This window comes from Hippopotamus amphibius, unplaced genomic scaffold (genome assembly GCF_030028045.1).
Source record: "Hippopotamus amphibius kiboko isolate mHipAmp2 unplaced genomic scaffold, mHipAmp2.hap2 H_1, whole genome shotgun sequence".
In the NCBI taxonomy this organism is placed as follows: Eukaryota; Metazoa; Chordata; class Mammalia; order Artiodactyla; family Hippopotamidae; genus Hippopotamus; species Hippopotamus amphibius.
Window position 1 is genome coordinate 2,498,530 of NW_026648280.1, and position 27,053 is coordinate 2,525,582.

Here is a 27,053-nt window from a genome sequence, read left to right on the forward strand (position 1 = left end):
CTCAGTTCCCACGTGCTCTCTGAATCCCGCAGTCACAGAACTGCCTCCCATCACACCTGCTGGATGAGTCCAGCTGTTATGTCTCTCTGACCTCAGTTCTGGACTCCGTGGGCACTGTGACCTTTAGGCTGGACTGAGGTCTGTCAGGCTCCCCGTGGACACTGCTGTCTTGGGGCTGGTCGGGGTGTCCACTGCCCAGTGGCGGCTACTGCCTCGCCCAGTCCTTTCCAACAGCTCCGTGAACACCGGGCTCTTCCCAGATTGGGTTCTTACATCCCGAGCACACAGCCCAGCCGGACACATCGTATCAATACAACCCGTCAGAAGACCACTGTGAGTCGGTGATGCGGACAGCTGTGCAGAGAGTATCAGGTCCAGCTCTGAGGATGAGGCCAAGAGACAAGCTCTTTCATCACGTCACCAAAACCCTTCAACAGATTCCCGTACGTCCAGGGGTACCTGACCTGTTCTCTTGGCTTTCTCCACAAAGTGGGGTGCCTGGTTTCAAACCCGGGTCCCAAACCCTCGTCATGTGCTCCTAGGACTCCTCCTCGTTGTCACCTTTACCAACATTTGCCTTCGGTGGCCAAGCCAAGCCAACCCAGTCACCTTTAGCATCGCCATGACCCGGGTGGCAAGTGTTACCCCAGATAATATTGTTTTGGGTTTTTTAAAAAAATATTTATTTTGGCTGCACCAGGTCTTAGTTGCAGCACGCAGGCTCCTTAGTTGTGGCATGCGAACTCTTAGTTCTGGCACGCGTGCAGGATCTAGTTCCCTGACCAGGGATTGAACCCAGGCCCCCCGCATTGGCAGTGTGGAGTCTTACCCACTGGACCACCAGGGATGTCCCCCAAATAATATGGCTAATGATGCTGAGGCACTACAGTCTGGATTGTATCATAATTTTTTTATTGAAGTGTAACTGACATTAACACTATATTAGTTTCAGGTGTGCAACATAATGATTAGATATTTTTATATATTGTGAAATGATCATAAGTCTGGATAACATCTGTCATAGATATATTACAACATATATAATTACCGAATTTTTTCTTGTGATGAGGACTTTTAAGCTCTTTATTGGAATATAATTGCTTTACACTCTTGTACCAGCTTTTGAGGTACACCAAAGTGAATCAGCTGTATTTATACATATATCCCCATATCCCCTCCCTCCCACGACTCCCTCCCACCCTCCCTGTCCTGGCCCTCTAACACATCACCCATCATCGAGTTGATCTCCCTTTGTTATACAGCAACTTCCCACTAGCTATCCATTTTACAGTTGGTGGTGTAAATATGTCTATGCTACTCTCTCACTTCGTCCCAGCTTCCCCTTTGCCCCACCCCCGCAACCCCATGTCCTCTACATCTGCATCCTTTTTCTTGCCCTATCACTGGGTTCATCGGTACCATTTCTTTAGATTCCATATATATGAGTTAGCATACGGTATTTTTCTCTTTCTGGCTTACTTCACTCTGTATGACAGACTCTAGGTCTATCCACCTTATTACATATAGCTCAATTTCATTCCTTTTTATGGCTGAGTAATATTCCATTGTACATATGTGCCACATCTTTATCCATTCATCTGTTGAGGGGCACTTAGGCTGCTTCCATGTCCTGGCTATTGTAAATAGTGCTGCAATGAACATTATGGTACATTTCTTTTTGGAATATGGTTTTCTCTGGGTATATGCCCAGTAGTGGGATTACTGGATCATATGGTAGTTCTATTTGTAGTTTTTTAAGGAACCTCCAAACTGTTTGCTATAGTGGCTGTACCAACTTACATTCCCACCAACAGTGCAGGAGAGTTCCCTTTTCTGATGAGGACTTTTAAGATCCACTCTCTTAACAGGATCGGTGGTTGCCAAGGGGGAGGGGGTTGAGGGAGGGATGGATTAGGAGTTTGGGGTTAGCAGATGTAAGCTTTCATATATAGGATAGATAAACAACAAGGTCCTACTGCGCAGCACAGGGAACTATATTCAATATCCTGTGATAAACCATAATGGAAAAGAATATATAAAAAAGGAATGGAGACATCTCTGGTGGTCCAGCAGTCAAGACTCTGAGCTCCCAATGCAGGGGGCCAGGTTCAATCCGTGGTCAGGGAAATAGATCCCACATGCATGCTGCAACTAAAGATCCTGCATGCTGCAAGAAAGATCCCACATGCCGCAACTAATACCCAGCAAGCCAAATAAATAATTTTTTAAAAAGAATGTCTGTATGTGTATAACTGAGTCACCTTGCTGTACAGCAATAATTAACACATCATAAATCATCCATACGTCAATAAAAAATAAAAATCAATAAAGATAAAAAAGATTTACCCTCTTAATAACTTTCAAATACGCAGTACAGTTATGATTAACTTTAGTTGCCATGCTGTACATGTACATCCCCATGACTTATTTATTTTATAAATGGAAGTTTGTACCTTTTTACTCCTTTCACCTATTTCATTGTATTGTAAAATTTAAAACGTTGTATTTTCCTGCTTCCTCGACATCCCTGCAAACAGGCTGTGAGCACCACGCCCAGGTGACCAGGCTTACCAAGTGATAAGCTGGGCCCTACTACAGGGGCTTCCTCTTTGCCCTCCCTTGAACATGACCTAGTAACATTCAGAGGCACCAATGATGCACCTCATGCCTACTCCTGTGTACTCTGCCTGCACCCCAGTAAGAGAACTTGCCTGCAGGCTTGTCTTCACTCTGCTCCCCACCTGCTTGGTGGAGCCCGCTCCCCAGCGGTGGCACATGGGGCCCCTTGTGGCATGCCATGACTCCACGGTGCTAGGGCCTGTGAGCATAATAAGCCTTGTTTCTTCCTGCTCCTCTCCTCTGTCTCCTCGTAGGGCTGCACCTAACTGACCATCAGCTAAAAGAACATAGAGCAGGGGAATTTCCTGGTGGTCCAGTGGCTGGGAATCCACCTTCCAATGCAGGGCACGTGGGTTCGATCCCTGGTGGGGAAATAAGATCCCACGTGCCGTGGGGCAACAACTGCTGAGCTCTCGTGCTGTGGAGACCACTCACCGCAACTAAGACCCCACACAGCCAAAAATAAGTAAATAAATAAAAGAATGTAGAACAGTGTTCACAGCATTATTTACAATAACCAAAATGTTATTATAAACGCAAATGTCCATCAACCGACAAATGGATAAACAAAAAGGGTATATCCATATGATGGAATGTTATTCATCCATGGAGAGAGGCAACGTACTGATTTAGGCTACAACACTGATGAACCATGAGAACATTATGATAAGTGGAAGAAACCAGAGGAAAAGGGCATGTTGTACCATTGCATCTCTGTGAAAAGTCCAAAGTAGAATCCATTGAAACAGAATGTAGATCACTGGTTGCCACGAGCTGGGAGGAGAAGGGAATAGGGAGTAGAGGAACTGCTAGTGGGTTTTTTTTTTTTTTTGGAATGATTAAGTGTTTGGGACTTAGATAATTATGATCAATGTACAATATTGTGAATATACTAAAAACCGCTTTAAAAAGGTTAACATTATAGTATGTGAATACCTCAAGAAAGCTATTGTTTTTTGAACAAACTTTCTTTTTAGAGTAGCTTTATGTTCACAACAGAGGTCCCACATACCCCCCCCCACCGCCCCTTCCCCCCCCAGCCTGCCCCATTACTGACATTCCACACCACACAGGTACCTTTGTTACAGCTGAGAATCTACACTGCTACATCATAATCAGAGTCCCTAGTTTATGTTGAGGTTGACTTCCCGGCATTACACATTCTATGGGTTCTGGCAAAGCTATCAAGACACGTATCCACAGCTGTCAAATCCGCTGTGCTCCACCTATTCATCCTGCTCTCCTCCCCCATTCTCCGGCAACCACTGGTATTTTCACTGTCCCCACAGCTTTCCCTTTTCCAGAATGTCATGTGTTGGACTCATATGGTATGTAGCCCTTTCAGATTGGCTCCTTTCACTTAGTAATACATATTTAATGTATTCTTTAGCAATATGTTTCTCCACGTCTTTTCAGGGCTTGGCAACTCATTTCTTTTCAAAGCTTCAAACCTCTTTTTAAAGTAAGGTGTAGCTGATTCACAGTATTACTGTGATTCAGGTGTACAACATAGTGATTCAAAATTTGTACTTATACTCCATTTAAAGTTATAAAATATTGGCTATATTCCTTGTGATATACAATATATCCTTGTAGCTCATTTATTTTATACATAGTATCTCTTAATTCCCTACCCCTATCTTGTCCCTCCCTTTAGAGCTATTAAAAAACAAAAACAAAAACAAAAAAAGCGATTGAGTTGGGCTCTTAAGTGTAGCCCATGGACTACAACTCCCAGAAGGAGCTGTAGGCTGCTGTCTCCAGCCACCTGAGTGCGCCCATTGGTCGGAGGCACCCTGCAGTGCCTTCTGGGAGTTGCAGTCTGAGCCTCCCAGGCGCTCCCCTACCCGAGGCAGCCAGGGCCTGGCCTGTGGACCACAACTCCCAGAAGGCTGCGTGGCCCAGCCTCGTCGCCTAGGTAACTGACCTCCTGCCTGGACCTCCCCTGGCAGTTTCCTTCTTGCGAGGATGGGATCCACCAGTCTCTTCCTGCTCCAGTTGTTCAATCTTAAGCTTTTTGCTCAACGTTAGTTTTTCGTTATTACTGGGGGGAATGTAAATCCGACCCAAGCTTCTCCACCATAACCATGACCTTCTCTCTTGGGCTTCAGTGCTTCCTCTGTGATAATGTGGTTTCTTTGTGCCTATCTTGCTCTTGAGAAGTTGGAATCCGTATGTTGAAGTGTCTCATCACTTCTCTGCACCACGCTGGTCCAAATGACCACCTCCTGCCAGAACGGCCACAGTAGCTTCCAATCTCGTCTTCTGTGGTAACAACATTAGCTCATTATCCACACAGCAGACACCAGGACCTCTTTAAAAGCAAAGCACTTGCTGTCCTTCCTGCTCAAAGTTGCTCAGTGGTTCCTGTACAGAAACCCTGCTTTTGTGCATGTCTTTGGGCCGCTCAGCAGGCCCTGTGAGAGGTCATTCCTCCTGCTGTGGGTTCTGACCAGACCCAGAACCAGGGAATGGAGCCAACTTCTGCCAAACAGAAAACAAAAATCAAGCTTAGGTAAGGAGAGACTTTATTCAGAAGCACGAGTCCAGTAAGGAGAGGGGCACTGTCGCAGGTAAGATCTGCAAGCATCTCCAAGGTTGCGCAGCAAGGAAACTTCCTTCAGAGGGAGGAGTGAACAATGCTAGAAAGAGCCAGGTGTGGGGAGGAGCAGGTCAGGCTGGAGCAGGAGCTGCCTTGCCGTCAGCTGGTTCTAGAAGGGGACAAGTGTTCTGCATTCTTATACTTTTTAACCTCAGGGGTGAGTCAAAGTTCAAGGGTCTATGGGGAGGGAAGAAGCTGAACTAAAGTTTGGTGAAGTCACGTTAAAAGACTTCTGTTCTGATTGATCAGCATGGACGGTCTAGCTAATCATTTCCGAGACAATGAATGGAAATGTGGAGACTCTGGCCCTGGCCTTGAGTTGCTGGGGGGCACCCAGCACCGCCCACATTCCAAGCCACTTCTCTCCTCTGGCTCTGACCCCCACGTAAAAGAGGGGTCATCCCAGAGTCCTATCTGTCCTATGGGGAAAGGTGGTCCTTCGCAATACGCTGTTCCCGGAACACAAAAGGTTGGAGGGATTTAACTGTCTCTGTTTTCCAGGAGCCTGGAGGTAAAGTTCAACACTGTTATCCCTCACCTCCAGGTTTCACACCTCCTTTATCCCAGAGCCCTCTGGCATTGCCCTTTTACACCACATAAGGTCTGGGCTACCACCTGTCCTATGCCATCACCACTGCATGGTGGGGGGGGGGGGTTAGAGTCCCAGCACTTTGCTTGGGTCCTGCCCAAGCTGGCTTCCTTCCTCGTGGGGTGGAAACCACGTCAGGTCCCTCCCACTGGATGTCTGCTCCCAGGATGACAAGAATCTCCAGAGCACTGGGTCTAGTGGATCAGGACTGGGGCCAGGGCCCGCGGTATCTGTATTTATAAGAAGCCCCCGAGTGACGTTTAGGATAAGGAGTTTGGGCAGCAAGGCCAAACTTAGTGACTTCACCCCCAGGTCCCCACCTGGGGACCCTCCCTCTTTAGGGCATAAATAGTTCCTCCCACCATGAGAACCCACCTTGAGCATGGCGCTGCCCGTAAGAGATGCTCACTCCATCTGCAGAGGGATTTTGTCTCTGTGATGTCACAAGGGAGGGCGTTGCCCGGGCAGACAGTACGGCATCTGCAGGGGAGGCTGGCATGAGCCCTGACCCTCGTGACTCCAAGACAGTGCTGCTGGGGGCTCCCAGCACCGCCCACATTCCCGGGCACGTCTCTCCTCTGTCCACAAGGCAAGGCTCACCTGTGCTTCTCTCATTAACTGACTCCTTGATATCCACCCCCAGCCCCCATTCTATGGCTGAGCCTCTGACCAGTGCTTCTCCCACATACAGACCACCTGCCTAAGATCACAACGCCCTTAAGGGAGACCCAGGACGATGAGGACTCGTGGCCACCCCACCTGATGAGGTCAGGCTGCTGGGTGCTCCAGGCACCCACAGAGCCACAGGCGCTACGCTGGGCACTAGGGACACAACATGACCAGGAGCGACAAGGCCCCTCCCCCACGGAGCTCACAGCCTCGCGTGTGCGGTCAGGAGACAGCATGGACAGCCCGGCATCACCGCAGCTGCAGTAACACAGCCTCTGGTCCAGGCTTCCTGACGCGTGGAATCGAGGCAGGGCCTCAGAGGAGCTGGGAGACAGGCAGAGGCTGCATGCTTCTGCATGCTTCTCCACCCTGCCTCTGCAGAGCCCTGGCTGGTGAATCACATTTCAGAGTCATCGCGTGAGGTAGGAAGTCACTGATGGCTTCCTGATGCCTTCACCTCCCCATCCCAGGATCCATCCTTCCGCCCCTGAATTCGCTGGGGTTTACAGGGACCAGGATCTGATCCTGTCCCGCGTGTGCATAAAAGCTGATGGAGTGGCAGCTGACCCTCCAGAGAAATCAGTGTGCTCACGGGCCAAGGCAATAAGCAACGTCCTGAGCATAACTACTTCAAACAGAAAAACAACACGCTGGATTCCAGATTCCATCAGCAGCACATTATTACAACAGATGGACCAAAATTGTAGTCAATTAAGTACATTTAAAGAGATCAGGCATGATACTAACAACAGGAAATGAGAATAATAACACATAAAAGAGAACCAAGTAGAAATATTAGGTATGTAAAATAGTTGTTGAAATGAAGACACAATAGAGGAAATAAATAGCAAAATGGACAGCTGAGAAATAAGTCAGCAAGCTGGAACAGCAAACTGGGGAAATATCCAGACAAAAGGAAGACAGGAAAAGGAATTGGAGGACATAAAAGAGAAGGTAAGAGATATGAACAACAGACACAGACATGCTAACATCTATATAAGAGGGGTCCTAAAAAGAGAAAATTTTTAAATGGGAAAAATGAAATATTAAAAACTATGAGATAAATTTCCCAGAATGTAAAAGAGAACAAAGACATCAGATTAAAAGGCCCACAGAAATGTCTTATGAAGTTAAACATATACTTACCATACAACTCAACTATTCCACTCCTAGCTTTTTATCCAAGATAAATGAAAAACTGCATACACAAAAAGCCCTGAAGAGGAAGGCCTACAGCATCTGTATTTACACTAGCCCAGAACTGGAAACAAGTCAATGTCCACCTACAGGTGAGCAGGACGACTACCTGTGGCACATGACACAATGGAAGCTACTCAGCAAAGACTGTGCAGGAGCCTCCAAAACATGGTGAGCAAAGGATCTGGATACAAAAGGTAGCATGTGAATAGAATACTGCATGATTCTATCTTTATAAAACTCTAAAAGACAACTCTAATATGTACTGACAAAGCAAAAGCGTGGCTGCCCAGCCCTTGGGGTGGGGTGGGGATTAACTGTGAAAGCAGGTGAGGGAACTTACTGGAGAAGGGCAAATATTCTCTATTTTTATTGTAGTGGTGGTAACAAGGGTGTTCACATTTTTCAAAGCTCATCAAACTGCAGCCTTAAAGGGAAAGTCATGAGCATACCGCTGCTGTTCACGGAGCCTCAAGACTGGGTGAGACCAAGGCGGTGTGAGCAGGTGGGAAATGAGCAGCCTGCCAGGAAGAGGTGAAGGAGGTGGGGAGGGAACACCAAAGGGGGCCTGAAACGAAGGCCAGGGGGGCAGGAGGCAAGCCCCCTGAGCCAGGTGAATGTGTTTCAAGGAGGAAAGGACCCGTTATCTAAGAATCTAAGATGCTGCTGCTAACGTCAAGGAATAAAACAGAACTGACCGCTGGATTTAGCAATATGGACGTCATCTGCCAGCAAGGTAGGTTTCGGACTGGGTTCAAGAAAGAATAGAAGGTGGGGAACTTCCCTGGTGGCGCAGTGGTTGAGAATACGCCTGCCAATGCAGGGGACACGAGTTCAAGCCCTGGTCTGGGAAGATCCCACATGTCGTGGAGCAACGAAGCCTGTGAGCCACAACTACTGAGCCCACATGCCACAACTACTGAAGTCCTCACACCTAGAACCCATGCTACACAACAAGAGAAGCCACCACAATGAGAAGCCCACGCACCACAATGAAGAGCTGCCCCCACTCGCCTCAACTAGAAAAAGCCCCTGCACAGCAATGAAGACCCAATGCAGCCAAAAATAAAAAACTTAAAAATTAAAAAAAAAAGAATGGAAGGGGGACTTCCCTGGTAGTCCAGTGGTTAAGACTCCATGCTCCCAATGCAGGGGACCCAGGTTCGATCCCTGCTCAGGGAACTAGATCCTGCATGCTGCAACTAAGAGTCTGCATGCACCAACTAAAGGATCTTGCAAGCCACAACTAAGACCTGGTGCAGCCAAAAAAATAAATATTAAAAAAAAAAAAAAAAGGAAAGAAAGAAAGAAAGAAGGAAGGAAGGAAAGGAAGGAAGGAAGGAAGGAGGAGAAAGAAAGAAAGAAAGAAAGAAAGAAAGAAAGAAAGAAAGAAAGAAAGAAAGAAAGAAAGAAAGAAAGAAAGAAAGAAAGAGAAAAAGAAAGAGAGAGAGAGAGAGAGAGAGAGAGAGAGAGAAAGAAAGAAAGAAAGAAAGAAAGAAAGAAAAAGAAAGAAAGAAAGAAAGAGAAAGAAAAAGAAAGGGAGAAAGAAAGAAGGAAAGAAAGAAGGAAGGAAGGAAAGAAAGAAAGAGAGAGAGAAAGAGAAAGAAAGAAAGAAAGAGAAAGAAAGAAAGAAAGAAAAGGAAGTGAAGACAGCAACAACAGACAATTTTTGAGATGTTTTGCTTTCAGAAATGAAGCAGAGAATGATACAGGAGCTAGAGGGTTTTTTTGTTGTTTTTTTAAGTATGTTTGCATGTCGATGGGGATAATTCAGTATGTATAGAAAACCTGGTGATACAAGAGATAAGGGAAACTTACATGGATGAACCTAGAGACTGTTATACAGAGTGAAGTCAGAAAGAGAAAAACAAATATCATATATTAACGCATACATGTGGAATCTAGAAAAACAGTACACATGACCTGGTTTGCAAAGCAGAAATGGAGACAAAGATGTAGACAGCAAACACAGGGATACGGGGTGGGTGGCAGGGAGGGTGGGATGAATTGGGAGATTGGGGTCGACATATATACACTAATATGTATAAAATAAGTAACTAATAAAAATTTATTTTCCAAGAAAAAAAGAGAGGTAAGGAAACTTGCCGTAGCACTGTCTTGGAGGAGTAGACACGGGACAGGCTCTGGCAGCCACCCGGCACTGGTGGGAAGGCACAGATATCATGGAAGGGGGGTAGAGAAGGCAGAGAGGTGTCATGAAAGGCCTCTGCTGATGGCTTCTATTCGCTCAGGGAAACTGGAAGCAAAGTCATCTGCTGGGAACGAGCGTGAGGGAAGGTTTGGTCAAGGGATGGTTGGAATCTTGGTACTAAAAGGGCAGCTAGCTTAGGAAAAGACACTTGAAACCGATGGTGGGGAGGTTCCAGTCACTAGTTATGGAAGTGCCTGACTGTTGCAAAGTGGGTGACAAAATTGTGAGCAAAGAGGTCAAGGAACTGTGAGATCAGGACACGAGAAGAGCATCTATATGGACGATGAAATCAGGAAGTATTATGATGGGGGTGGATTTAGATGCAATACAGCAAGAGCTGAAATTTTTATGGACAAGCAGACCGTTCATCAGGTGGCCGCAGCAAAGGGAAGCAGGAGTGACGTGACAGTCAGACGTGGTTTAGAGAGGAGGGAGGGAGAGGAAGCAGCCACACCCTGCAAGGATCGTAAGAGGAGGGACTGCGCAGAAGGGAGACCCAAGTTTCAGTCACGGGGGAAGATGGCTGAGTGGAGAGTTCCAACCACGGGGGGGATCAAAGGGCAATGAGCTGAGCTACATGTGGGTTAGAATAAGGGAGGTAGGAGGGAACCTGGGAGCCCTGGACACATATAAGGTTGTGTAACAGGTGGTAGGGAGGTAGGGAATCCTTCTAGGAAGAGGCAGAAGTCCAGGACCCTTTTGGAAGGACACTTTAGAAGTCCAGGAGGCACTTTTACAAATATTAGATACTAGGCTTGCTAATATAGTTACAGAAGAACTTGCCAGGATGCTTGTGGAATACTGTATATGACTTACAAAATCCTTTGGAGCCCCTGAATCAGAGAATCTGGGTTTGCTGAAAGCATATCACTTCGAGTATTAGAACACAATACCCATATACTGGCAGTACGACTCTTGATATATTAGGATGCTTTCTCTTACAGAGATGATACTGCTAACTCTTCTCTCCAAGGGTCTTTGCACAAATCACGTGAGAAATCCAATTAATTTACTCCTGCAACATTTATTGGGTGACCACTATACATAACGTAGGGATCAGATGTTACACACCTATGCAAGCGCCAGCTACGGGAGTCGGACAGTGAACACGGCATCCCACAAGACCAGGAGGCCACTCACTGGAGTGCCGTGGGCCTCTCAACTAGATGAAACTTCTGTACCCTGGAAATCCAACCAATACCCTACTGGTTAGAACCTATCCAGGAAGGACTGTTGGCCCCTAATTATAGCCCTACATTAGGGAAATATAGGAAATATTTGTGAACCAGAGACACCACCCAAGTCCTCCTGTTCATCTTGCCCCCTTTCCACTCTGAGCACACAGAGAAACATCCTCACTTTATGAGACGACTGATCTGAGGATTCCCTTCTGAACCCTCCCTACTATCAAGCAATCTTTTTATCTGGAGAAGATAAAGAAAATATAAACACTGAATTCAAGAGAGACCTTAAGAAATGGTGCCCACATGTGCAGAGGTGTCTCTTGCTCTCTGCCTCACCAAGGGCATTCTAAACCCATCAAGGGGCATTCCTCTGACTTTCCCAAACCTCCAGTGAGTCCTCCAGCCCCTGCTCTGCTGTAATCTTCAGGGTTGGAGGTGGTGAAATTCTAGGGAACCCAGGGCCCAGAAAATCCAGTGATTCTGAACGTCCAATCCAGAATTCATCTTCCAAAAGGAGCTTAGCTCTCATGTTACCAGAAACCCCAAAGGGCAGAGAGCCAGGTAACTGTACTTCTCATTGTTTAGGAATTCAATTTTTATTATCAAATATCTACTATAAAAACACTGAACAAAATTTCAAAAAAACATTAGGGGAAAAAAATCACTGCAGAGGCAGCATGACACAATGGTTAAAAACATCAACTCTGGAGCCAAACAATCTCTCTACTCCTAACTAGCTGTGTGTCCTTAGGTAGGCTTCTTATCGTCTCTGCCTCAGTTTCTCCATTTATAAAACTGGGATTATAATAGTACCTATCTCATAGAATTAAGGGGACTGAATAAATTAACATTTGAAAAGCATTTAAAACAAAGCCTAGCACGTGTTAAGTGCTGTATGTGTCTGTAAAGCTTGAAAAAAAAAATCTTAACTGGGTTAATTTATCTCTTGGTCTTTTTCAGTCCTTATCCATACACACTTTTTAGATGTTATAGTAGATATGTATATACAATTCTGTGTCCTTTTATTCCCTTATATTATATTGACTTAGAATCCATAATTATAACTTATAGTAATTACCTAAAACAGATTACAAACTAATTGTCCAACAATGCAGTAGTGAGTAAACCATGGACACTGACACACTGGGTTATTAAGTATCACCTTTTGTTCCAACAATATCAGTCTCAGACTTCTGGGCAGTAACCTTTCCATCATTAGTAATCTCATTTACTAATCTTCTCTAAGGTTAATCTCAATCAACAGTAAATATCCCATTCAATACTATTTTTTTCTTAAATTCAGGTTTAGTATTCCACATTCTATTCCTTAAAGAGCACCCAGAACCTCCCCTTATAATAGCACAATCGGTGTTTCCATACTGATGCACAAAATGTTATTGTAAAGCTTCCATCCAATACTCCAGGCTTGATGCAAAGTGGTGTATTTCTGCTCGAAACACTCTTCCTAGGATAAAGTTTTTCCCTTAACAATGCACTTTGATTCACAAATTGTTGAGATCTCTTACTAAAAGATGTCTCATTCCCTACGTTCATGTTCCTCAGGTAGGATTCCTGATGGACCATGAGAGGTGAGTCTGGAGTCCTCTTCACTGTAATTACTTGATGTTAAGTACAGGCTACATAACTGTGGAAGCCTTTTGCCTATTCTTTTCATTCACAGGTTTCTTCTACGAAGATACTTTCTACTGATTAATAAGGGGAGAAGTTGTACTGAACTCATTAAAAATTTCCTCTCTTGACTATACTTATAGGGTTTTTTCCAATGTGTTCTCAAATGTACAATAAAAGAAAAATCTCCCATCAATTCAATTCACAGAGTTTCTCTTCACTATGATTTCTCTGGTGTTGAAGTAGGGCTGAGTGACCACTAAAGGCTTTTCCGCAGTCGTTGCATATAAAGCGTTTCTCTCCACTATGCATTCTCTGATGAATAATAAGAGAAGAATTCTTACAGAAAGCCTTCTCACAATGATTACATTTGTAGGGTTTTTCTCCAGTATGGTTTCTCAGATGTACAATAAGGGAAGAACTCTCATTAAATGCTTTCCCACATTCATTACATCTATATGGTTTCTCTCCAGTATGAGTTCTCCGGTGCGCAATAAGATGAGAGCTACAGTTAAAGGATCTTTCACATTGGTTACACTTGTAGGGTTTCTCACCAGTGTGGATTCTCCGATGAGCAACAAGGTGACAGCTCTGGCTGAAGGATTTTCCACATTTATTGCACTCATACGGCTTTTCTCCAGTATGAGTCCTTTGATGTCGAACAAGGTGAGCCATTTGGCTGCAGGATTTTCCACATTTATTACACTCATAGGGCTTAATTCCAGAATGAATTATTTCATGTTTAGTGAGGGCTGAACGTTCTCTGAATGCTTTGCCACATTCCTGACAGTTATAGGGTTTCTCTCCCGTGTGAGTTCTCTGATGGGCAATAAGGTGGGAGCTCCAGCTGAAGGATTTTCCACATTCAGTACACTTATACGGTTTTGCTCCAGAGTGAGTTCTTTCATGTTTACTGAGGGCTGAGTAATCCCTAAAAGCTTTTTCACATTCATCACATTTAAAGGGCTTCTCTCCAGTATGCATTCTCATGTGCGCAATAAGATGGGAGCTCCAACTGAAAGACTTCCCACATTCAGTACATTCAAAAGGTTTCTCTCCAGTATGAGTTCTCTGATGTCCAATAAGATGGGAGTTCCAGTTGAAAGACTTCCCACATTCATTACACACATAAGGTTTCTCTCCCGTATGAATTCTCTTGTGTACAATAAGATGAGAATTCCAGCTGAAGGCTTTTCCACACTTATTACATTCATAGGGTTTTATTCCAGTGTGAGTCCGTTCATGTTTAGTAAGGGCGGAACGATTCCTAAAAACTTTTCCACATTTATCACATTCATAGGGCTTCTCTCCAGTATGAGTTTTCTTATGCTGGATAAGGTAAGAGCTCCAAATGAAAGATGTCCCACATTCATTATATTCATAGGGTTTCTCTGCAGCGTAAGTGCTTGTATGTTGCGTAAGGAATGAGTCATACCCAAAGACCTTCTCCCATTCATTGTATTTATATGCTTTCTCTACAGTACCAATTTTCTGATGCTCCATAAAGGATGAAAAGTAAAAGAAATTCTCATATTCTTTGTAATCATACTGGCTTCCTCCAATATGGAGTCCTGGATGTTCACTAAACGATGGGCTCTGGTTAAAGATTTGATGGCATTCCTTATATTCATAGAGCTTTTCTCCTGTATGCATTCCCATATGATCACCAAAATGCAGTATATGATTGAAAGATTTAACGGCATCAGTACATTTGAAAAGATCACCTCCAGTCTGCACCCTTGCAGGGTGAACAGGTTGCATGGACTGGGAGAAGGCTCTGTCATACCCATTATTTTCACAGGTAATCTTATCTGCATACATTATGGCTGAGTTGTATCTCCAACTTTCAGCATTTGATTCAGGCTTATAGAAATGTTCTATTTGAGAAAGTTTCTGAGATGGAACAATGCTTAAGCTCTGGCTACACCCTGCCCCAAGTTCACAGAACTCAGAGCCTCTTTGAGACAGTACTTGCTTTTGCATGAAGACCATCTGCCTCATGGCTGTACTCTGGTTCATGTGATGCATTTCTAATTGGTCTTTACATCCCAAAACTTCTAACCTGGAGAACCAGGGGTCATTCCACATGTATCTCTCCAACTTCATGCTCTGGGACTGCTCCTCCTCATGAATGCTCTGTGTTGGGATCAACACTTTGCTTTCAAGACTTCTAATCCACTCTGAAATAAACAGAAAAAAACCATGAGAGCTTAGAGAAAGAACTTCTAAGAGTAAAGTGGAAAAGGTAAGATTATTGCCATATTTTTGAAAAGGCAATTGTGAACTTGTTTCCAAACAGACTTGTAACCCAGAGAAAGATCGTAATAGGAAAAAGAAGAATAGTAAAAAGTGAACAAAAGTAGTTAACCAGAATACAAAGTTTGTACTGAATATGAATAAAACCCATTCAGGAGTATTTTCCCATGAAAAGAAGGGCCAGGATAAGGGTGTGCAGGAGTTAACTCTACACACTTGAGCTGCTCAAACTTTGCACATTACCAAGAAGGCCTGTTTCATTACTGGCCCTTGGTCAACTCCTAGGAACCGAGATCCTGGAATGTTCTAACTTATAAGAGTGTTTTGCATGTTTGAAGTCCATGGTACCAACTTCTGTAGACAGTCTGTACAAACAATGTCATTTATGGTGAACACCTGCTTTCCTTCTGGGGTTCTGGAGCTTCCATGATTACAGTTAGGCATGCGTGCCTAAATGACCAACCCCCAATACACACCGTGGACTCATAGGCTCAGGCACGCTTCCCTAGTAGACGACACTTCACAACTCACTGCTGAAGGAATTACATGTGTCCTTTGCGACTCCACTGGGAAAGGACTGTTGAAAGCCTACACATGGTCTCCTCTGGACCTAGCTCCCTGCACCTTTACCCTTTGCTGAAAAACCCTTCTGCCATACAAGGCACCATATTCACATATTCCTGCAGGTACCCAACAGGGCCTGGACCCCTGTCCTCTTTCTCTAGGTTTTGCTTCTTTCTTCACTATACACCATTTTCCCTCTTTTGCTACCCAAGTGCATTACAACAGAGAGAGATCTTACTCTGCTCAGGAAATGGAATTTATTATCAATTTTAAGCTTAACTCCTAGAAATTAGAAAATGATCTTTTGAATTCTCCCAGTAGAAACTTTTTAAAGTGGTAGATGACCAAGTTACTGACCAAGTAAACAATCTGTGTCCAACTTTATACTCAGTACTTGTGGCCTGAATGTCTCTTCCACCTGTAAGTTATAGTCTACGTGATGAGAGGACAATACAAACAGTTATGAATATACGAAATACATCACTGAGTTTGTGGGGCTGCAGATGCTAAGCAGGTGGGAGGTCAGAAGAGGAGACCAGCATGATAGAAGCAATTGAGGAAGGTTTCCCACAAGAGAAACAACATGAACTCAGTCTTCGCACATGACCCAAATACAGACAGACTGCTAGTATGGCATGAGCAAAGACATGTGTGAAGCAACTGACTATAAGGAGGGCCTTGAGGATACCAGCTGAGTAAACGGTAGGAACTAGTCAGGAAAAGAGAAACCTAATAGAAAAAATTGGAAGCTCTTGAAATCCGGTCAGTTATTTGAAAGGAAACTCAACTCACGTCAGGTTTCCTGGCAAAGACCTCACAATGGAAGATTTCAGGGATATACATCTAGATATAACATCTGAGGCGCTAATTACAAATAACAATTTAATAATCAACTTGAGCTGGAATTTTATGAGGAAGGCACGGAGGGTGATGCTGGTGGAAGCTGAATGATACAGCTGACATTTCAGAGGAAGACAATCTCAGAAGTCAGAAGAGAGATTACTTCTTAGAGAGGAAAGAGCAGGGAGTCAGGACGATGTCCCCATTTCCAGCTCAGGGGACTCACAGAAGGCTGGCACCAGGGACATATACCGGGAAGATGGGAACAGTCTAGAAGGGAGAGCCAAGACTCCTGGTTCTGTCAAGATCAAGGAGACAGTTGAGATGATCTGCAAGAAGGTAGAAGCATAAGGATGGAGGTAGTGGAACCAAGAGCTCAGGATGGTTACCTAGAATGGTCAGAACTGACCACTAAAGCTACCCCTTGGTGGAAGGTTTTAGATCTGAATAGGGGGCAACTGGTAAGATTCCATAAAAGCCCACTTCATTAATAGTGGGTGGGAAGATGTCCACCTTCAGGACTCAAGATGCGGCCGTGGTACATTGTTAAATTAAAAACAGCAAGATACAGGACAATGCGTACTGTGTTCTACCTTTGGAAAAGTGAAAAGTAATTACGTATGCCTATATGCTTATAGTTGCATAAAGAAACTTTGGAAACAAACAATAAAAACTATTGAAAGTAATTAACCTGGGCAAGACATCAGTGAAAATGGCAAAATAAAGACCTCTGAAATTTCATCCTTCCATAAAAGCAACCACAAAATTGGCAAAACCTGACAGAATAAATTTCTTCAGAATTCTATAAATTAACCAAAGCCTTGCAGCAATGCAGGGAGAGTTTACTCAAGGAAAACAGCTGAAATTCAATAATAACAGTGAGTTTTGTGGCATTTTAACTTACCCTAATCCCATCTCTGACTCCTCAACTCGGCAGTAGCCTTGGAAAATAACAGCCCATATTTCTGGCGCTAGAGGGAACAGAACAAAGCTAGAGCTTTTTCAAAGCCTCATTCCCAAAGAACAGTCATTATTTGACCTGTTTGGTGGTTCTCAGGGAGACTCCACTTGAAAGGCTCGTGGGAATTTGCATAGTGCTAAAAACTTCCCGGAAGGAGGTATCTGTCAACCATTTACAGGCAGTGTTTTAAAGCATTACTGTCAGATGATGGAAAACAGTTGGAGCAAACAATACAAAAACCAAAAATACAAAAAAATGAAAGGAAAAGCTGAGAAGTACAATGTCCTGGGAACCTAGAAGGCCACATGCATACACACTGTAGTTAAACTTTCGAACATCACAGTCAAAAAGAGAATCCTGAAAAGAGCAAGAGAGAAGCAAGGTATCACATGCACCGGCTCCTCTACAAGATTAACAGATTATTTCTCATCAGAAACCAGAGGCCAGAAGGAAAAAAATGTGTCAACCACTAATTCTATATGTGGCAAAGCTATCATTCAAAAATAAAAAATAAAGACATTTTCCGATAAACAAAAGCTAAGAATTTGCTGCTAGTAAACCTGTCCTATGAGAAACGCTAAAAGGAGTTCTTTAGATTGAAATGAAAAGACACTAACTTGAAATACAAACTACCAGTAAAGGTAACTAACTACATAGGGGACTTTCCTCGTGGTCCAGTGGCTACGACTCTGCCCTCCCAATGCAGGGGGCCTGGGTTTGATCCCTGGTCAGGGAACTAGATCCCACATGCTTCAACTAAGAGCTAGCATGCCACAACTAAAGATTCCTCATGTCGCAACAAAGATCCCACATGCTGCAACCAAGACTCCCCCATGCAGCCAAATAAATAAATAATTTTTTTTAAAGTAACTATATAGGTAATTACATCAAGACCATACATAAGCATTTTTTGCTTGTTTCCTATCTGATTTAAAGTAAAAATTATAAAATTATAAATCTATGTTGAGGGACACACAATGTACAGATGTATTATTGTGACAATAATAGCACAAAAGTGGGAGGACAGAGCTATACAGAAGCAACGTTTTTGTATACTATCAAAATTAAATTGACAGTAATCCAAAATAAACTGTTACAAATTAAGACATTAATTATAATTCCCAGGGCAACTAATAAAATAACCCCGAAATTTATAGTAAAAGGAAAGTGGTTACCTGTGTGTGCCTCTGTGTGTGTGTCTGTCTCTCTGTGTGTCTGTGTGTCTCTCTGGAGGACAGTAATAATGTGGATAAGAGGAGGGAGTATCAATTAGATTATTTTCAGCTTACACATTTTACATAGCTTTAAGTTTTTTGAATCATGTAAATATATTATCTATATTAAAAACCCATTTTTTGTTGTTTTTTTTTTTTAAAGCAGAGTCTGTGACTTCAGGCTACAAGTTTGGCAATAAAAAGTTAAAAAGCACGTAAATGAATGAGAAGTCTTTTTAGACAAAGGGACAGCAGAGAATGAGAGGTGAGGAGGGAAACTGCAGCATACAAAATCTATTACCTTGTTAAAAAAGTGGGCATCTTTGCTCTGAATCAACGACAGAAAAAAGTCAATACCAGGGACAAAGCTCCTTGGAAGGAATTGTGACTGTCTCTGTGGAAGTGAACTCCTCATGGCCTCAGCCCATTTCTCAAACAAGGAGGGCCTGGAGGAAGGTTCCTTGCTCACCTGGACAAGCACCTTGAGGAGGATACGCCTGCTGCACTGACCACGGCTCTTCCCCTTGCTCCAGCAGGGAGATGACCTCGGGCTTGGCGATCTGATTCCCTACATGTGGAGGAAAAACACAAATCTGTGTAGCCATGCAACCCTCCCTGCCTATTCCTCATGAATGACTTCACTTCATGCTTTATGAGCAACAGGGATTTCGTCCTTGAACCTCAGGGCTCAAGATCATCTCAGTCCCTGTAAGCTTGCAAACAGGGAGTAGCAGAAGGTATTACAGGGGGGCCAGCTTCATTTACTTGGGCGACCCCCGCCTTACCCACAGAGAGCAGGTGCCCATAGGTCTCCAGCATCACATCACGGTACAGGGTCCTCTGAACAAGGTCCAGCTGCCCCCACTCCTCCTGGGTGAAGTCCACAGCCACATCTTTGAAGGTCACTGGTTCCTAAAAGAACACACACGTTCCTCCTCAGCCTGCAGACACCCCCTTCCAGTGTTTTCCGGGAATGCAATAAGGCTGACTGCCCTGGGGAGGAGACAGGACACAGAGGAATGGTACTGGATGCATTCAATATTCCAACTGACACGGGTCGGGTCTCACTGATAGCCATCCAGGGCCCCGCACCTGGGATGTACTCTTAGGGAATTAGACATCTGGGCCCACAGTAACCACAATAAAGATGAGTGGTCTCTCTTAGAAGTCCTACCCAATTCCAGTAACACTGGCCAGTACGGAGAGGACTCCCATCTGGGCAATTCCTGCTGTTTCTCTGGAGCATCAGATACTTAATAAGACTAAGACCAGGACCAGGACCAGGGTGGATGCACATTATGAGCGCTGGTCACAGACCTGAGAAGCTGGGGCTGAGTTGGCTCACACTCGGATCTAGGACCCGGAAGGGTGATCTAAACATTCAGAGACTGTCCTCCTGGCCACAGCAGAGAGGCTTTCACTCCCAGACTGTCTCCACCCAAGGGCTGGAGGTGGGGTAAGCCAGGATTCAGCAGGCAGCCCAGGCGGAGGAGAAGCACTTACAGCTGCCGGCAAAGCACTCTGCATTTCAAAAAGTTCAAACTGACATTTTCAGGAAAAAGAGAACCAGGAATACCCACTAGAAAACTAAAGGGAAGTCTGATTTTGCAAAGAATGCATCCCTTACAGTCCTCTGAAGTCATCAACATGAGCCTCAGGTGTCTAGGCACTTGGGGCGGGGGGGTCGGCAGCAGTGGGTAATGAGCTTGCCTCATGGGAGGCGGGCTACACACCCCGAAGTCCCTGCTTCTCTCTAGGGCCCCCTCTTGGCCTGTCTGGGTGCTACGGTCCTCGCCTGCATGCCAGTGCAGTCACCCCCAAGACCAACACCTGCTGAATGGACACACTCACGGTGTCCTGCCAACCTCTATGCAACCCCTCACAGCCTGCTCGTCACTTCTCTTTCACCTGCATGCGGCCTCTCCTTCCGCCCCTGCAGGTCGTGGGTCATGGCTCATAAACCGAGCCTGTCACCTCCCATCAGGGCCAGCCCTCACGCTGGGTCTTCAATGCATGCTTCCCTCTGCTGGTCTAACTGTTCCCCCGCCCCCTTCACACGACAGGCTTCAAACACAGAACTGCTTCTGCTTCAGTGATTCTCTGATCACAACCTCCGGTTAGTGAAACCCTCCCCAACCCTGGACTCCTCAATGCCAACTTTTTGGTTTTCCTCTTACAGATCTGCCCAGGCCTCAGTTTCCTTAATGGCTGCTGCTTCTACGTTTTACAGTAATGTAAACTTTTTTTTACTTACATGTAACATTCCAGTAGAGAAGTGCACAAAGCATAAACTCAGTGCCCTTCCAAAGTGATCAAACTTGGGGACCAGCCAGGAGGCCAGGCCTCCTGCCCAGGGTGCTGCTGGTGTGCCGGTCTCATGCTACCTAATCTCCCTGGAGGGTGGCACCCACTTAAATGGCTTCAAAGTTCAAGTTTACAAGGTCCAAAAGCACACGCTGGCAGCTGTTAAGCTGGTGGCATGAGTCACAGGTTCACCTCCCACCCCTCACAAGACCCCAATGGATCCCCACACACCTACTTAAGGAAATAAAGAACTACATCTAATAGACACAGAGGGATGAACTCACCACAGAGATTCTGCAACCCCTAATACACCAGTGGACATCGGCAATGATCATCAATGACCGCTAAATCACAGGTGAAAGGCAGACAGGGAAACGTATGGTGGAGGTCAGGCCAACAATACCTGCACCCACTAACCCATGACATCACCTGCAAATGGGACAACCAGACAACCTGGGCCCACTCAGGCAACACAGTAGGAAGGACCCAGCACCACCTATCACGTATTCTTGCCCAAAACATAAAGCCGGAATCTGCCCTAGCCTGGAGCTCAACTACCAGTTTAGAGGAGACAGCAGGATGGAGGAACTCGTCCAAGGACATCACAAGGGCAGAATCAGACAAACCAATAAGACAGGCGACCTGGTTTCTTCAGGATATGAAGTGCATGCAACGTGTGGTCCCTGCTTGCTTCCTGATCTGAATAAACCAACTGCAAAAGACATTCTGGGGACAAGTGAGGAACACTGAATGCGGGGTTGATATTAGGTAATACTAAGGAATTACTGCTATTAATTTTGTTGGGTGTGATAAAGGTATTGTGTTTATCTTCTAAAAGGTATGTATGTCTCGGATATATACACAGAAGTGCTTACAGGTGAAACAATACAGTATCTGAGCTTTGCTTTAAAATACTCTAGTTTTTCTTTTAAAAGGTTGTCCAAATAGATGAAAAGACAGAAAGCTAAAGGTGGCATTTGCTAAGGCTGGTGAATGTGGGTGTCTGTGGTCAGCTGGATGATGGCCCTGCCAAAGACATCCACGTCCTAATGACTGTTACCGTAATATGACAAAAAATATCATAGTTACAGAGAAGTGATTACGTTAAGAATGTTGACATGGGGAGATTACCTGGGGTGGACTCAATGTAATCACAAGGGTCCTCACAAGGGGAAGAAGCAGGATTGTCTGCGTCAGAGAAGACAACACGATGGAACCAGAGGTGGGAGGGATGCACAATGAAGACGGAGGAAGGGGCCATGAGCCGAGAAGTGCAGGCAGCCTCCAGAAGCAAGTGAATGCCAGGAAGCAGATTCTCCCTGAGTCTCCAGAAGGAATGCGGCCCTGCAGACTCATTCTACACTCTGGGCTCCAGAACAAGACATAAACTCATGTTGTTCTAAGCCACTGAGTTTGTGGTAATAGTGGCAACAGGAAACTAATAGGATTTAAAAATCTCTGAAAGTTTTTTTTTAAGAAAGTAAAAGACATGATGAGCCAATGAAGAGGACAGCCCATCAGCACGTGGTGGTCTACACATTCCTGCAAGATGGGGAGCAGGTGAAAGTGTGGCTGACCAAGGAAGCAGAGCAGAGGAGACCCCAGCCCTGCACATTAGAAGGGCCGCAGGGGAAGCAGGACCCCAGGAGAAGCTCTGGGCTCTGAGCTTAAATGCCACCGAAGGAAGGAGTGAGAATCAGGCTGGAAGGTCTACACTCAGGACAACTTTGCCAGCTGCCCCACCTCCCCGGCCAGCCACTTCACCTTGTGGGCAAAACTCCCTGGACCCTTCTCAGACTCGAGTGTGGGAGGTTCTCAGACTACCTGTGTGAGTGACTACCCCGGAGATGAGACCCCCTCAGCCCAACACATGGAGAGGAGAGGGGTCTGTGGCCTGACCCAGCTGTGTACCCAGGAAACTGGAAGCAGAACAGACCTGGTGATCTTGGCCCACCCAGGCCCCCAGAGATTAGAGTGAGACTTGTCAGGGGAGAGAGAGAGGGAGAAAGAGGGGGAGAGGAAGAGCGAGAGAGAGAAAGACAGACAGACACAAAGAGAAGCAGGTCAATCAGGAATCACACCTGCTCAGGTGCACAAAGCAGCGCTCAGACACAGCCTCATGGCTTCTCTGGTAAACACAGAGGGCCCCTGCACACGTGAGGAACATCTGCACAGGTGGAAAGACCAAACTTAGCAGCCAAGAGAACAGAGAATCCAGGTAGTGGCTGCATCCAACTTTCAATGACCTGTAATTCTAATTCCCAGGTTGGAAAGTTTCAGTATAAAATAGGACAGGATGATACAAGAGGCTCAGAGAACAGGAAAGAATTCACAGAACATGAAGAAGAGATAGAAAACACAGCAATCAGGTTGGGGACCATGTAACAGATAACCTCAGAAAAAGAATATAAAGGAAAAGGACAGGAGGGAATTTTTTTTTAAATATGGGACTTCTTTAAAAAAAAAAAAAAAAAAAAGACAAAGCACGAGCCATAAATAAAGACAGATATATTTGACAAAAATATACCAAAAAACATTTCACTGATAAAAGACACCATAAAGTTAAGACAAGCTACAAATCGGAAGAACCCACATGTGGCAAAGACTCTGGATCCAGAAAGCACGAAACATCTACATACCAAGTCAATCTAAGAAATCCAGGGATGGGAGAGACACAGAGACAGAAGGAAACAGAGACGACCAATAACTACACATGAAGATATTCAACCTCACTGGCAGTCACGGACATGCAAACTAAAATAATACAGTATACTTTTTTGGTCTTGAGGTAAGCAAAAATTAAAAGACCCAATATCAATCAAGTGCCAGCAAAGATGCAAGGAAATAGGCACCTTCTCTGAGTGGGGGGACTAAGAAAGGGCTTTACCCTCTCAGAGCCATGTGGCAGTGCTGGTCATATTGAAAACATACATACCTAAAACTCAGCAAAATCCTGCCTCCAGGGGTATGCCTAGATCAACTTACACATGTGCACAAAGTAAACCTGTAAAAACATCGACACGGCTGTTTGGAATAGGGAAAATGGTGGAGGGAGGGAGGACTTATAAGCCTATTCACAGAAGAGATGAATACAGAGTGAGCTTCTCTGATGGGGTGAAAATGTACTTGACCTTTATCTATCACAAGGATGGCCCTCAAAACTGACCTTGAAAGGTGTGGAAAAGCTACATGTAGAAAAAGCATTGCTAAAAAAAAAAAAATAGGTTATTACCTCATGACTACATAGTTTATTATCTGAGTATGGAAATGGATTAGCTGTGGGTTGTTCTCAGGAAGGGTGGGAAAGAATGTGGGGACTAAAAGGAAAACAAAGCAAATATGGCAAAACGTTAACAATTGTTATTTCGGAGTGATGGGGGGGGCCTGTCTGTTTAATCACTTTTTACACTTTTCTGCAGTTATGGAATTTGTCAAAATAAAAATTTAAACAAAAAATATTTCCAGAGTTGAGAGATGTCATCAAAACTGGAAGGACCAAACAGGGAGAAGAAAGACCCCCAGTGGACTATGCCCCTATGTCAGGGCCCACAATTGATGGAGGCCTTAGGGATGCAAAGGAAAATGCAAAACTGAGGCTGGTGATGAAAGAGAAGGAAGAGAAGGTAGAAGATAGGCACCTAGTCTCACCAGCTGTGGAGACAAGAGGTGGGGCTGGGAGCAAGGGGGTAGGACAGAGAGGGGCCCCACCCCTAGGCAGGAGTGAGCCCTTCCATTTCACAGGTAACCCTTACCTGAACTCCCACTTTCCAAATATCATCTGCCATGATGAACTGCAAAGATGTTTCACCCAAATTCTTGTACACATTGCTCTGTACACACGAATAAGCATTCATCTAGGCATTCGAAGGCACTTTATGAAATCTGCTGACACCAGCCACACGTTTAAACCTCAGGATGGTTTAAGGGAGGATGCAGGGAGTGCTGAGCTGGGTCTTGGCTGTTTGCCTGACAGGATCTGATCTGACCGCTCCTGTGTTACCTGAATTCTCTGACAACTGGCCCCTTCATGGAACCTGGGGGAACTCAAATGGACTCTTCAGCATCTTCAGAATTTCATTATTTATTAGTATTTTATGGCAAGCACTTTGCAGAGAAGGAAAATGTAACTAGACTGAGCTCATCCTTGAGACAACCAAGGATGGGGGCAGAGTATTCCATTAATTGGTATTTTATGTGAATGTTTACTGTGCACAAATCTTTGGTGGATTGTTATAGTGGGGTTTGAGAGTTTCCATGTTTGGGGGGGCTGGCTGGGGTTTTCATATGGGCTAGAATATTATTATTATTTTCCCTGTTCATGAAAATAATGGGCTCCCACTAACTGAAACTTCCCTAACCAACATGTTTCTAAGATCAGACTATCCAGATAACAAGGGATGACAGCACTTGACGTTTTCACCAGGTAAATGCTTTATTTCAATAAATATTTAATTTGGAGGGAACAATAGAGGGATAAGGGGCTCTTGTTTATGTTCCTGAAGACCTCACTTAACACAAAACTCACATATTCAAGTCTTGAGTTTCCCACAGGGAAAGATCCAAAGTGACTGAGGGGAGGAGGCCAGGAGTACATGCTCACAAATCACAACTCTTCAGACATTGGAGGGTGGTGTTATTTCAATTCTCCATTTTATTTTCTTGACATTAACTCTAATATTGCTCAGAAACCCTCACATAAATTGACAGCAGAGTGCAGCACAGTGGTTATTAGAACTTCTTCAGAGCATTTCACTAGAGCTACATTCTGTTCCCAAGCAACTGATCAGGGCCCATCTTTCAGCCTAGTCTAGCTTCACTATTGATTATGGTATAGAATCTAAAAATACTGCACATCGTAACAGCAGCGAACACCACAGTCACTCAGGTTCTGATGCCAGACAGCCACCACCCTGCATCACGTGGTTCAGACCTCTGCCTCCCTGAGGCAGCAGTGCTGCCATGTGGGGACAGCATGCTCACGATGTACTTCACCAGTCAGCTTTGAAACTGTGGGAGGTTTCGTTAAATATTTTTTTAACTCGGTGGGAGGCATAAAGTTAAGCAGAGATGTTATTAACATTTTTGTATCACGGTTTCTCACATTTGTTTGATTCATTATTTTAACTCAGAAACGAAAAAGCTAAAAACAGTAACAATACTATTTTTCTCTTTCATAGCAGAGAATCATTAGAGTACATGTAAATTTGAAGAACTAGAATAAAAATCTCTCATTTAGAAATAACCCTAAGAAACTCAATCAGTAAGTTAAAAATGGCTACTTCCAAGTCATGAAAAGAAACAAAATACTGATAAATGATACAACACAGATGACCCTAAAAACATGCTAAGTGACAGAAGCCAGACACAAAAGGCCATATATGATTCCCTTCATATGAAATGTCCACCATGGGCAAACACAAAGAGACACTAGATTAGTGGTTGCCAGGAGCTGGGAGTTGGGGACACAGGGAGTAACTACTAATGAGTTTAGGATTTCTTCTTGGAGTGATGAAAACGTTCTAGAATTAGATACTGGTGATGGCTGCACAGGTCCATGAATATACTAAAACCTACCGAACCACGTACTTTAAAAGGTCCAACTTTAAGGTATGTGATATTTTAATAAAACTGTTATAAAAAAAATTTTTTAACTGGTTGTCTCTAGTAAGTGGACCAGGCAGGAGGCGAGGAGGGAGATGACACCTCTCCAACATCAACTCTGCTGCCCTACTTCTCTCTTTACAGTCACCAAGTCCTCCTGCTCCGACTTCCTTACAACTCTGAGATCTTGCTTCCAAGTGCTGGTCAGACTGAAGCCTAAGATGCCAGCCTGCTTCCACAGCCCTCTTCTTTCCACTCCTCTGCCAGAGACATCTTTCCAGCCACGTTCTAGACCCTGGTGCCTCCTACTCCCAACACTTCTGAGTGTTACCACCAGGATGGAGCCCCAGCTCTGCAGCAGACATTCAGGATGCAGATGGGTTTGTACTGGCCTCTTTGGCCTAGACCCTAATTATGGTTAGCCTTCACCCAGATGCTGGTCACACAGTGCGTCCCCACGGTGCTATAGGAGGCCAGATTCCTGCTCACCAGGCTGTGCCCATATGGCTACCCCCTTTGCTCAGGTGTGTCCTGTCTCCCAGGCAGCCTCCCTCTCCCAGCTGCTCTGTGCCCCATGGCCTCTATGCAGACTCTGTCCCACCTCCCAAGGCA

At 44.7% G+C, this 27,053-nt stretch overlaps 1 protein-coding gene and 1 non-coding gene across 12 annotated transcripts in view; both read right to left on the reverse strand.

The window, feature by feature from the left end:
- Positions 1 to 269: 269 nt before the first annotated feature.
- Positions 270 to 27,053, reverse strand: part of LOC130842897 (zinc finger protein 606) — a 30,309-nt gene continuing 3,525 nt past the window's right edge. For 4 of the 11 annotated variants that reach the window (XM_057719451.1, XM_057719453.1, XM_057719454.1 and 1 more), the window contains exons 5-8: positions 21,125 to 21,184; positions 19,322 to 19,448; positions 19,006 to 19,104; positions 9,258 to 14,881 (exon numbers count right to left, since the gene is read on the reverse strand). In XM_057719451.1, coding sequence (XP_057575434.1) covers positions 12,894 to 14,881; positions 19,006 to 19,104; positions 19,322 to 19,448; positions 21,125 to 21,184 — 2,274 coding nt within the window. In that variant the 3' untranslated portion in view covers positions 9,258 to 12,893. Of the gene's footprint in view, positions 381 to 1,251; positions 3,394 to 4,313; positions 5,104 to 5,144; positions 5,331 to 6,185; positions 6,291 to 9,257; positions 14,882 to 19,005; positions 19,105 to 19,321; positions 19,449 to 21,124; positions 21,185 to 27,053 lie in introns of those variants that run through there. The other 7 variants (XR_009050628.1, XR_009050627.1, XM_057719456.1 and 4 more) reach the window with 7 other exon arrangements.
- TRNAG-GCC (transfer RNA glycine (anticodon GCC)) lies at positions 775 to 847 on the reverse strand. The gene has a single exon. It is a non-coding gene; the product is annotated as a tRNA-Gly (tRNA).